The following is a 13,230-nucleotide window of genomic DNA, read 5'->3' on the forward strand; positions in this document are numbered from 1 at the left end:
AAGTGTATTCTCACTCTGTGTATCCCAACATATATGCATCAAATAACAAATAATGTGAAAATTTGGGCTCAATTTGGCATCAAAGTTCCTAGAAAATACAAGAAAAAACACCTTTGTTGCAAAAATTTGTGTGCTCTCAGATGCCTGATGACGTCAACATCAAAAAAATTTTGAATGCGCCATACTGGTGGGCAATTTCACTGTACGTTTTTCTATATAACTCTATGATGTGCGTTTATGCAGTGAAAGTGCGCGTTTTAGGCGACGCGGCATTAATACACGTAAACCTAACTTGCCCACACAACATGGTGAGCGCGGATCAGTGGCCGCGTGTGACGCGCGTTCAAGGGGTCAATACATATTGTTTAGTAATTACCAAACGTGTCCAGTGCCTCTAAGCACACCTGTGGGTAGAATATGCAATTATAGAAAAAGCATTTAAATAAAACATTATCACTCACAACTTTCTCTTTTTTTTGTTCTTCTTTTAAAGGCCTCCATTTATACAAATATTTGATGTGCTGCAAGAATACATAACTTAATTAAAAAGGCAATAATTACAATAAGGTTTTGCTGAATATTTCAAAATTACGACATTGGTGACATAAAATATTTACACGATGACAAGTGGAAAGCAATACAAAAATAAAATGCTTTGTACTTTTATCCCCTTTTTTCTTTTTTTAAATAAATTTTTCAGAAAAACTAACAATGCACACCCGAAACTCAAAGGTGATTAGGAACTTTGGGAAATGTTATCTTGCAAAGGTGAACAAAGGCAGTCACTTTTGGGGGAAAAAGAGGATTTGTTTTAGTAACTACCGCCTACATGTACGCGACAATCTTTGTATTTCTCAAAATAGTTCAGAATACTTAGAGGTTGATTAGTACTCTTAACTTTGGTTGAACCATGGAGGAAGGAAGAGAAGGAGCTCGAACGAATGGACTTCAAAAGTCGAACCCGTGGTACCGCATCGTTTAACGACACCTCGTAATCACCCACATACCTTACACAAACAATGGGCGATCTGGCGTTTGTGAATTTGCGCGTGCGCACTTGGTTCTTTGCTAAACTATGGCGCCGTATGTCGTATGGATATAATATAGGAAAAACTACTTTTTTTGAGACGCGATAACATTTTTGAATACCAACAATTGAATACCAACCACCCTACTGTGCCTATGCCCAAATTTTGATCCACCGCTAGTGACCGGAAAGTCACAAAAAATGTAAAAATAAGCCATGATGTTTCAGTGAAACACCACAAACGGTATATGAAAACGTGTATATTCACAGTTATTGTCTCCAATGATTCAACTTTACACGAAGGCAACGGTGCAGAGTGGCGGTACCGCACGTTCTGTACAAAGAGATCTAATCCTGCTCGTTAATCGGCCGTCCAGCTGGAGGTCTCCTATCTTTTTCCACTGGTCAGACAGGGGCATTGTCAGGGTATTTTTTTTTTACTCTGCGGTTTTGCGGGTTGTTCGAGCTCCTTCTCTTCCTTCCTCCATGGTTGAACATCCCAAGACTTGTACTAAGGGGATACCTACATAGTACAAAAGAAGTACTCTGCCGTATTTAGCACATACAAGTTTGTATAAAATGGCGTGTTGGTACTACAAGGTCTTAACTTGATTTTGCACAAATTTGTATCTCGTGTGAACACACTATGTGAAACTTCTAATCTTTGAGTGTATATCCTGGCTATTTCACCTTTTGAAAACTTGCATTTCATGTAAATGCCAACTTAGTAGCAGATACGACCTGTTGTACCAACACGACTACAAAATCTCCTGTAGCTCAAGTAAAAAACTACATAAGAAATACTACATACATGTAACAACTTCATTTGTTGGCAAGAATACAGTACTGTCCTAAATCTATTTCCCGCTTAACTTCATTTCAGTCTGTAGGTCAGTGGTGTACCCTGGATCAAATTGGAGAGATGGGACCAATAATATTCTAACCTCAAAATAAACCATGGCACCCAGAGCAATTGCTGTGCTTTTGCTGTGGTGCAAAGTTTCAATAATTTGTTTTAATTTTCCTCATCGTAGTGCCCCTTAACCAGAGGAAAATTGCTCGTCCCCTTCATAACATGTTGGAGCGACCTTCAGAAATGCCATTCATCAGGATTTTTTAATGAATTCAGTTTCTTTTTGTTTCTCGTAACCTCCTTGAGTCTACAAATTTTCTTGAAAAAAAAAGTAATGCAATTATCAAAGGGAGAAAGAGTCAAACCTGCAGTACTGTATTTCTGGTGATTCACAGGGTCTGTAAACCGCCTGAACTGTAACGTCTGGGAGGTTCGAGAATAAGGCCTGCAAAACATTTTCAGGAATTTTCACAATTCGCAACTCTCGTTCCATTTCTTGGCCGAGCTCTCTAATTGCACATGACTCAAGTTCTGGTGTTCAAGTGAGGGTTCGGGTCCCAGTCATGGCAGTTGTGTCCTTGAGCAAGACACTTGACAGGAATTTCTTTGTCCTTTGCATGGTGTGTAAAACCATAGGTCCCCTGTGTTGTGATTGAAAAGATTTACAGTAAACTTACAAGAATATTGGGCTGCACTGCATCACCAAGTAAACCCTTACAAGGTACTATAAAGTATTGTACAGCCCCTCCCCCCCCCCCTTTGGTAATTGTCAAAGACCATACTTCTCACTTGGTGTATCCCAACATATGCATAGAATAACAAACGTGTGAAAATGGTCATTGAAGTTGCAAGAGAATAATGAAAGAAAAACACCCTTGTGGCACAAATTTGTGTACTTAAAAAATACTTCAAGTGCCTTAAAAACGCCCTAGTTCTGAAGTCTTTTGATGTTTGAGTGAGAAATTACTTCTCTAAAAAAAAAAAAAAAAAAACGTCTCAGTCACCTGGTCTGTGGGATAATTACTGAAAAAGAGTTAATGATTTCCTCCAAGGCAAAATCAAATTTGATTTTTCCCATAAGTGCATCTCATAATTCAAATACCAGTTGTAAATCAATGATGCCCGTCCCAAGTGATAAAGTGCTACATAACAACTATGTATTGTTATTATCCACTATTGCAGATAAGAGTTAAGACTTATCTCCTAACTTAGTTAGGACTAGCCTTTAGTTTTTAATATCTTTGTGAAATCGACCCCAGACTCTGTACTTCCAGCTTCCATTTGGCTTTAGTTTGGGTTTACTGATTTGGATGGACGAAAAACAAGATGGTCGCACCATATTGCCATAATCATGATATTCACCTCCACAGATTAGCACACTCAAATAAATGCACCTTTGTCTCAACAAATTTTATATAAATAAATAAATAAATACAAATAAAAAATGTCCCCCTCAGCAGTGAAAGCAATGTGTAAACTACTTAAGTAAAAAACACTGATTCTTCTACGAGTACCACAAAAAGCTTAAGAGCCTTTGCGAAACCATGGATTGGGGTTGTGCTCCAGCTGAGGCTATGTCAGCTGTTTTGAAAATGTGTGCGTTGGGTATGGGGCTTCAAACAGTCAGCCTAAGCCGCAGCTCAAGCTAATCGGTAGTTTTGAAAAGGGCCTAATACTTGTAACCTCCCTTAATAAACCAACGTTTTGAGCCAGCATCAAAATTATTGGTCTTTTGTGATCAATTATCAATGCCTAACCTTGTTCTACACACTGAAAGGGATGATGTTTTTGGCACTCCTATCACACCCTTAAACATTGCAGATTTAAGCAATCGTAACTCAAATTCAAAAACCACGTTACTAAACAGTATCAACTCATCATGAATATCACATGAGGTAGCACCATGTGTAAATCTCTTTTGTGTAGTGGCAGTGTCGTGGCCGAGCGGTTAAGAGCACCGAATTCAAACTCTGGTGTTTCTGATCAGCAGAGTGTGGGTTCGAATCCCCAGCCGTGACACTTGTGTCCTTAAGCAAGACACAAAACCATTGCTTCGTCCTTCGGATGGGACGTAAAGCCGTTGGTCCCATGTGTTGTGTAAACACCTGTAAGAGAACCCAGTGCACTTATCGAAAAGAGAAGGGGTTCGCCCCGGTGTTCCTGGCTGGATTGGCAGCATATTGCGCCATAGCACCTTGTAAACCATTACATGGTGCTTAAGGATTAGGTCTTATATCTCAAAATTCGCCCCAACTCCTTGCAGTAATAATACTTGGCGCTTTGTATCCCTTGGCGAAAGGCACGTTACAAATACGGTTATTGTGGTTATTATTATTATTATTATTATTATTATTATTATTATTATTATTATTATTAGTGTATCCCATCAGAAGTACACGTATAATTACAGAGCTGTGAAAATATGGACTCATTACCAATAGTGTCCAGTGCCTTTAAGTTTGTTTTGAATGATCTGATGTGAGTGGGTATATTGTTCCAAAGTTGTGAGATATCTATTGAAAGGGAAGGAGGTTGTTTGTGGTATCCCTTCAAATGAAATATCATTTCTATAAAATAAGAATAACGCTTCAAGAATATTAATTAAGAAAGCAACATCTAGTTAATTTGTACAATGTATCATCAAGGTGAAAATGAGTTAATAGTGTACGGTATAAATATCATTTGAGTATATAAAGCTATGTCTCTAAAATATATCTGTAACTACTTTAAATACAGAAATCTCCTTAGCTCCCTTGAAAACAAAAGGCAACAGTTTTCTAAATTTTGCCTATCCAACACTGACTGATGAATAATGATTACTAAAAGAGGTTTGCGGTAACACCGTGTGAATATCTCTTATGGGTAGTGTTGGTTCTGAAAAGAACTACATGTAGTGGTTAAAGGAACATTACAGAATTGGTTTTTGTTTACAAAACAGTTGCTGGCAGTGTAATCACTTTATGTAATCCATCATATACATAAACTGACAAACCTGTAGAAGTTTGAGATCGACCATCTGGGTCACGAGAAGGTAGTGAAAAACTGAAGACACATTTTGCATTGCATCGATGCCAAAACAAAAATGAATAAAACGCTCACTAAGCGATAAACTCCAAACGCGAATATGATATTTCAGACAGAAATATTTCAAGGGATGTTTTCTACTATGATCATCATTAGACCGTGTAAGCTTGATGTAAATCTGTGATCTTCATCATTTTTGTTCTTACCAATTCTGTAGCGTTCCTTTAAAATATTGTTCAATCAATACAAAAAATGAGTTCACATGAATGAGTATACATTTTGTAAATGGATTTTAGTTGCATAAAATAAGCATTTTGAATACCTTATCCAGTGCTTTTCAGAAAGATTCTAGAAAAGCTCTGTAACGTCATCACTCATGTTACGTCATACCTGGGAGCTCCATTTATATAGCCGCGTTGTTGCAGCGTGGAGGTATATAACAAAGTAAAATCCCACACATGATGTCAAAGTATTGTCGTTTTTGACAAACACCGTCAACGGCAGAAGTGTCTCTAGTTTTTCAATACCATGAGGTTGGTGCCTCGTTTTTTGATCAACAATTCCGAAAAATTAAGAACTGTACAAAAGTCAATATTACATTTCAATGGTAATGTAAACAAACACATTATAAACAAGTTTAAATATCATTATCCCCACCAAAAAACATTCAAGTACATTCAAGACTCAGAGTAGTTAACATCAAAAGATATATTCACATGATGTTATCGCAAACCTCTCTTAGTTATACTTCCACCATGCAAAGTTTCAAATCCTACTTAATAATGAATACCCAAACTGTGCCAATAGTTATAATTATTAAATATTTGCTAAATATTTATTATCAAAATAATGTTTGTACAACTATATAACATAAAGCTTATGCTTTGATTCTATTTTGTTAACACACACACACACACACACACACAATTGTAAGGCCATTTAAAAACACGTGAGAAAATGTCAAATGTCGAAACACAGACTGACGAAAAGCTGAGAAAGTTCTACGATGACCCTTTATAAAACCACAGCTTTGGCTCCAGATTCGGCTCAGGCTAGCTTGGCGCTCGCACTTGTTTTGGCAATTATGCATGCTTTGCGTATACACGCTCAGGGCTTCAGACGAGAGAATGGAGCCTGAAGCCGAATCCAAAGCCGAAGCCGTGGATTCAAAAGGGGCCTCAGACAAACTTTTTTACTAGACTTTATGTCACATTCGCTTTACATTCACCATCATGTTAACTTTTTACCAATGAATAAGATTCACACGACACACGCACAACTCATTCATGTTCAAAGTGAACAAAATAAATATCTACATGTACATCCAAAAATATGCAGCAGATATAAAAAATATGTTTGAAAAGTTTCCTTTTTATCAGTACAGGTAATATTTACAAGTGAGCACGGCACAAACATAAAAAATAAAAAGCATATATAATTCTGTTGCGAAAAAAACTTAATACCATTCAGCCAAATGCGCAAAATAACAACCGCGCACTCATTATAAACAGCGCAGTCTCTTTCAAATACCAACTACCTCTGAAGTTTTAACGTTTATTTTTGAATGAGTATAAGCTGGCTTTGAGAAATATGGACGGGCATTTCAAATAAATTAAACAATTTCTTTAAAACCTATGCGAATGGAAAAACAAAGCTGAAACCCGTATCAAAAGTTTCTTTATATTTTGTTTTTATAAAGTGTGCAAAGAATACCAATTTTTTTCAAGTTATGTATTTTTACATATTTTTTAACAACATTTTTACAACTACTTTTACTTTTGACGTACATTTTCGCCACAATGATAGGCGTCTTCTTGATGAAAACTCCTGACATCTGTAAAGGCAAGAAATTCATTCCTCACTAGCAACGTCAGCATCACCATCAGTTGGGCTGTGCTGGGCAGGCCTGCCCAGAACTCAACATTTTTGCCCAGCACTCTGAGCAAAATACATTGTACCGCCCATCCCAGAACAGGGGCCAATTTCATAGAGCTGCTTAAGCACAAAAATTGCTTAAGCACAAAAATAGCTTGGTTATTTTTCACATGTTACTGGCAAAAATTTCATGCCATATACATTGCTTATGACTAGTATTTAGCTGTTGTTTACTTAGCATCACAATTGAGCGGAGTCTTGGCCGGTAATCTGATTTTACTAAGCAATGAATTTTTTGCTTAAGCAACTTTTTGTGCTTATGCAGCTCTATGAAATTGGGCCCAGGTTTTTCTCCAGAATAAATCAAAATATTGTCCACTGTCCATTGATCTAAGACACAACTAACGATGGAGTATCAAATTTTCACAGAGAAATAGCACAGTCAAAATGCCATTCAACTTATTGCATTTCTGCATATTAAACATGAACAGTTTGGAAACCTTGCGTCATGCATGAAGCCTGCACTTCAGCAATGATGCCTATAATTTAACATGAATAAATTTGTTGATCCGCTCGCCCTTGGTGGACTTCATCTACAAATTGGATTTATTTATAGCCCACGACTAAAATTGGTCAACAATCCAGGCCAAAATGCTTGCGCCACCCATTCCTAACGTTACAATTAACATTCCCTGTCCACTTCCCCCCGACAAGAAACATTCTCTCCCCCCGTCCCTCGTCCCCCCGCTCAATACCGTGCAACAAATCCGCATGTATCATGACTAAATATGGGCGCTATGCGTAATGCACAGCGCGCCGGGTAACATGAAAAGTGATGTGCACCGGTGTACATCACCTTGATCGTTCCCAGCGTTGGTCGATTTCCAGCGCTGTACGAAACACACGCGGGTTCGAGGGAACAGGTGAAGAATTGTTTCTAATTTGAATTATGAACTGTTCGTCTACTCATTCAACCATGATTAAACTATGCATTGCTTCGTCTTTATAATGTTTGAAGATGACAACAGAACTTCGAGAAGAGGAATAACAATGTTATTGAAAGTGGGCAGGGGGGGGCCTAAAAAGATATGGCCGAGGTTGTAGCTACAATCCTAATCACCATCTACGTGTAGGTGATCTTAAGATGACACATGATCAAGGTTTCTTCTCTCCACCTCAGTCTTTGTGGCTGATGATCTGTTGAGTATGGGCGTGTTGTGGCCAAGTGGTTTCGTGCACAGGACTCAAGTTCTCATGCTGGCATAGTCTTATTTCTGATCTCCTGGTTGCATTTGGGTCCTTGGGTAAGACACTTGCTTGGAGGAGACGTTAAGATGTGGTTGTGTTGCGTACTGCACATAAATGATGGTACTTATCCACAGGTTGTCCTGGACTAATTCTGACAAGGTCACTAAGCCAAAGTCCCATATGCAGTATGGACGCCCGTAGGTTGCACTACACCTATTCAAACTCTGGTGTTTCTGATCACCAGAGTGTGGTTCAAGTCCCAGTCGTGACACTTGTATCCTAGAGCAATATACTTAGTCCTACTTGCTGGGACGAGCCTTAAGCCGTAGTTATCTTGCGTACTGCATGTAGAAGATGGTACTTTTCCTGTGGTTGTCCTGGACTATTGTGAAGGCCCCCTTAGCCAAAGTGTCATATGCAGTATGAACGCCCACAGATGGCATTACACTTGGGTTTTTGTTTATGCTTCGGGCTCCAAAGATGGCATGCTTTCATGTGTAGTTCTGCCATTCGAAACAAATTCTCACAGCTAAAAATATATATTTTGAATGAGTTCCTGGGTTGGTACAGCAAATAATAGAAAGGCATGTCCAGAGTTGTCATCTGTCTTGCGAACATCCGGGAGGAAAATCCTTCTTTATGCAGTAAAAAAAAAAGAGTGCGTAGTGTGCAGTGGAAAAACATTTTTCAGTGGAAAAACATACTTCACCAAAGTCTTCCTAAATTATTAATGGGGGGCATGGCTGGCTTGTGCGTAAAGCGCTCGCCTCTCACCAAGGTGACCCTGGTTCGATACCCAGCCAGGGCCATATGTGAGTTGAGTTGTGCGTTGGTTCTCTGCTGTGCCACGAGGGTTTTCCAGACCATCCAGTTTCCTCCCTCGGGAAAAATCAAACACTTTTGATGTCTGGCTGTGCTCCGTGGTCATAATGGGTTGACATGGCTGGCTGCCAAAGGCGCCCTTGCATGCCTGCTTCTCAAACACGTTGTAGCTGCATCCTTAACAATTCAGCTCTTAGCTGCGAGTAAGGATGATTAGCCACCCAAATTATTGTTATTATTATTAATCCTAGGACTTAGGACGAGTTAAGTTCCGTAACCAAAACATTAGGACGCATTGAACCCATCTTAAGTTAGTCTGGATTAATCCTAGCATTTTGTGAAATTGGCTGCAGTGCTATCATTCCCCCTAGAAGAGTCACCAACAGATCATAGCACAGTGCCACCTTCAATCTCCTGGGCTCCTTTACTGCTTAGAAAAACAGTTACTGCTTAGAAAATCAGTTTTGAATACCATCAAAATACTCCTAAAGTCATACTTAGGAAACATGAGCACATTAGAAATGTCCAGCGCTATCGTTCCCCCTAACTGAGACACCCATAGATCATAGCACAGTGTTGCCATCGATCTCCGTGGCTCCGTTACTACTCAGTTTGATGTCAGCTTTTGATCCGTTACTTTTCAGTTCTTCCTGTTTGACCTGTGTGTCCACTAATCGGAACGCCTCCAGGAACTCATTGAAGTCTATGTAGCCATCTTTGTTGATGTCGATACTGCGCGCCATGTCTTGCACCGATTTCTTTGAAATGTCCGAGCCGACGTGCTTGCTGAGCAGGCTGCAGGCTTCTTCAAACTCATCCATCGTTATCGTGCCTGAGTAATAATAATAACAATAAATATAATGAATGTTTATGTAGTGCAATATCCACTTAAAAAGGAGCTCAAAGCGCATGAAAAGAATAAAAGGACTACAGGGAAGAGGGAACAGTTAGACATACATGACAAGAAAAATGACAAAAAATATACAATTCAGAAGAAATAAACGGACTTGTGGTAGTGTCGTGGCTGAGTGGTTAAGAGCAAGGAACTCAAACTCTGGCGTTTCTGATCAGCAGAGTGTGGGTTTGAATCCCCAGCCGTGACACTTGTGTCCTTAAGTAAGACATTTAACCATTGCTCCGTCCTTCGGATGGGACGTAAAGCCGTTGGTGCCATGTGATGTGTAACGCATGTAAAAGAACCCAGTGCACTTATTGAAAAGAGAAGGGGTTCGCCCCGGTGTTCCTGGCAGTGGCTGCTTAATGCGCTGTAGCACCTTGTAGACCCTTACAAGATGCTAAATAATTGGGTCTCAAAATTAATCACTGTGATTACCTATCTTTCTGAAAGTTTGTATATACTCTGCGTCTTGAGTACCTTGTTTGGTGGATACGTGCACTATATAAGACTTTGATATTATTTATATTTTACCTGAGTGATCTTTGTCCATAGCTCTGAATATCGTCTCCAGGCTGTTCTTGTTTCTATACAGCACCTCAGTGACGCTGGGTCCCTCACTCAGTCCTCCTATCATTAGTTCCACCTCCATACACGACTCGTATTCAACCATACCCTGATGATCACAACAAAGATAGAGTTATCCAAAAAGTAATTAAGACCCATTTTCTAAGGAGATATTCTAGCCAAGTTTAATATCTTGATGATCGCAAAGATACTTTAAAGACACTGGACACTATTAGTAACTGTCAAAGAATAGTTCTCTCACTTGGTGTATCTCAACATATGCATAAAATAACAAACCTGTGAGAATTTGAGCTCAATTGGTCGTCGGAGTTGCGACATGATAATGAAAGAAAAAAACACCCTTGTCACACGAAGTTGTGTGCTTTTAGATGGTTGATTTCGAGACCTCAAATTCTAAACCTGAGGTCTCGAAATCAAATTCGTGGAAAATTACTTCTTTCTCAAAAACTATGTCACTTCAGAGGGAGCTGTTTCTCTCAATGTTTTATAATATCAACCTCTCCCCATCACTCGTCACCAAGTAATAACTATTTTGTATACATAGGATTCGAACTGCCTCTAGCTGCCGGGCAACCTCGGTAGTCTAGTTGGTAAGACACTGCTCTAGAATTGCAAGGGTCGTGGGTTTGAATCCCACCCGAGTAACATGCCTGTGATATTTTTTCACAGGACTCGGAAAGTACTGAGTATACAGTGCTAACACACATCGGTGTATGGGTTTAAAAACAAAATTTTTTAAAAATTAACATTCTTTATCCCCGCGCAAATTAACATCTACATGTATAACAGAAAGTCTTTGAGCACTTTTTCTGCTTAAAGCCATTGGACACTTTCGGAATAGAAAAAAAGTTAAAAGTTCACAGATTTACAATTAGCTTAAAAGTGTTTACAGAAGTTAAAATATTATTATATGAAATGCTTTACTTTTTGAGAAAACATTAAAACAATATCAATTCTCGATATCGAGAATTAAGGATTTATTTTAAACACATGTCATGACACGGCGAAACGTGCGGAAACACGGGTGGGTTTTCCCTGTTATTTTCTCCCGACTCCGATGACCAATTGAGCCTAAATTTTCACAGGTTTGTTATTTTATATATAGGTTGTGATACACGAAGTGTGGGCCTTGGACAATACTGTTTACCGAAAGTGTCCGATGGCTTTAAGCAGCTTTTTGAATTGAGCCCTGGATATCTAAACAAGTACACTGGTTGAAGTAAAGGCTGCCAATAGCAACATCATTGGTAAAAGCTATAGATGCTACTTTGAAGATGAGGTAAATCTGTAAACTTTGCTTGGATAAAGTATGCATTGACTGGTATTATATAACACCCAAGCAGATCCTTGCCATTTGATTGGAGGATTGTCCATCACGTGTTAGCAAATAAAAGTACTATGGCACGCTACGTCACTCAGCGTGCATTTTTCGTTCCGTCCTAAAAGTACTATTGCACACTGAGCAAAAAACATCACTGCGTGCGCGTGTCTTTGGTAACGCAACAGTGTTACTACAATGCACATACTAGCATTCGGCAACTGCGTGTCTCAAAATAGCTGTACAGAACGCACATTGTCAAACAGGCCGACCCAAAAGAAACGGGTGTAATTTCATAATTAGAAACTGTAGGCCTACGCTTTGTTTATTTTGAAAGTTGTCTCCTCCAATCAAAATTACAATGATCTACTTGGATGTTATATAAAACAAATAATGAATGTTTTTCATTCGTGCAATAGGGCATATATGTTCATTTGTTGAAACATGAAATGTTCCATTCAACTCGTCTCCGCCTCGTTGATTCCATCTTTCAACTCACGAACATATTCGCACCTTTGCACTCATAAACATTCATTATTTGTATACTAGCTAGGGTCTACATGTAAGTCTACTCTTCCTTGGTTTTACCTGATCGTTGACTCGTATGAGTTTATCCCTCAATGTACGCCAAGGAATAGTTAACTCCAGTACTTCTTCCATTACATGGGCCCATTGCGTTAGTGTTATATACCCTGAAACAAACAAATAATAATAGTAATAATAACAATAATAATATTGACATTCATAAATACCTCAGACAGTTTTGCTATTCCTATTGGTGGAGAGCGCGTCACATAGGGGTGTTTAAACCTTTAATAATGACCAGTGTTTATAACCGGTTGTGAGCGGATACTCTTGGTGCAAGACGTTTCTTGTTACGGGCGATGCGGGCGTTTCCTACAGAGTTTCTTACTTTATTATGCCTTTTAACCAAAAAGGCATTTATGAATGGGAATAAAAGAGTAGTGACTCGTTCTTTAAAGGCCGTTTAAAACCTTGCAGGGTCGTTGCCGTGTGATAAAGGCCCAAGCCACTTCGGCTCAGGCCTTTATCACTTTATCAGTCATGACTGTGACAAACCCATAATGCAGGGGCTTACACCGACAGGCAGAATTTCAACAGAGGGCAGTTTAGAGGCAAACAAATGACTCAAGGAATATTACCTGTACTGCTTGGATCAAACTGTTGGAATCCCTGCTTTAGACTTGACTTGCTAGACGCCATTTTCTCTCTTAGATCTCGTATAGCCGACTCCTCCACAATGCTTAACCTACAACACGGGAAGGAATCAAAACGTAGTCACAAGTTTAAATATATAGGGACTTCTTATAAAGATCTAATATCCATCACTCAGTGACGCTCAAGGCACTTCAACATTTAAGATTTTTCTGCAAGGTATGTGGGACTTCGTTTGAATAATGAGAACTACTTCTTTTACATAGCACCGTGTCATAATAGACGATGTGACCAGTGACATCACATGTTTACAAAAGAGCCACCAAGCCTGGACTTCCTAGAGGCACGATATGTACACAGCCTAATGGAAGAAAACATGAAATCTTATATTTTATGGAGATTTT

General features: G+C 39.0%; 1 protein-coding gene across 1 annotated transcript in view; it reads right to left on the bottom strand.

The window, feature by feature from the left end:
- Positions 1 to 9,150: 9,150 nt before the first annotated feature.
- Positions 9,151 to 13,230, bottom strand: part of LOC117293829 (serine/threonine-protein phosphatase with EF-hands 2-like) — a 94,590-nt gene continuing 90,510 nt past the window's right edge. The window contains exons 13-16 of the mRNA XM_033776285.1: positions 12,814 to 12,920; positions 12,239 to 12,342; positions 10,279 to 10,420; positions 9,151 to 9,681 (exon numbers count right to left, since the gene is read on the bottom strand). Of these exons, the coding sequence (XP_033632176.1) occupies positions 9,413 to 9,681; positions 10,279 to 10,420; positions 12,239 to 12,342; positions 12,814 to 12,920 (622 nt within the window). The 3' untranslated portion in view covers positions 9,151 to 9,412. The remainder of the gene's footprint in view (positions 9,682 to 10,278; positions 10,421 to 12,238; positions 12,343 to 12,813; positions 12,921 to 13,230) is intronic.

This window comes from Asterias rubens, chromosome 8 (genome assembly GCF_902459465.1).
Source record: "Asterias rubens chromosome 8, eAstRub1.3, whole genome shotgun sequence".
Classification (NCBI taxonomy): Eukaryota; Metazoa; Echinodermata; class Asteroidea; order Forcipulatida; family Asteriidae; genus Asterias; species Asterias rubens.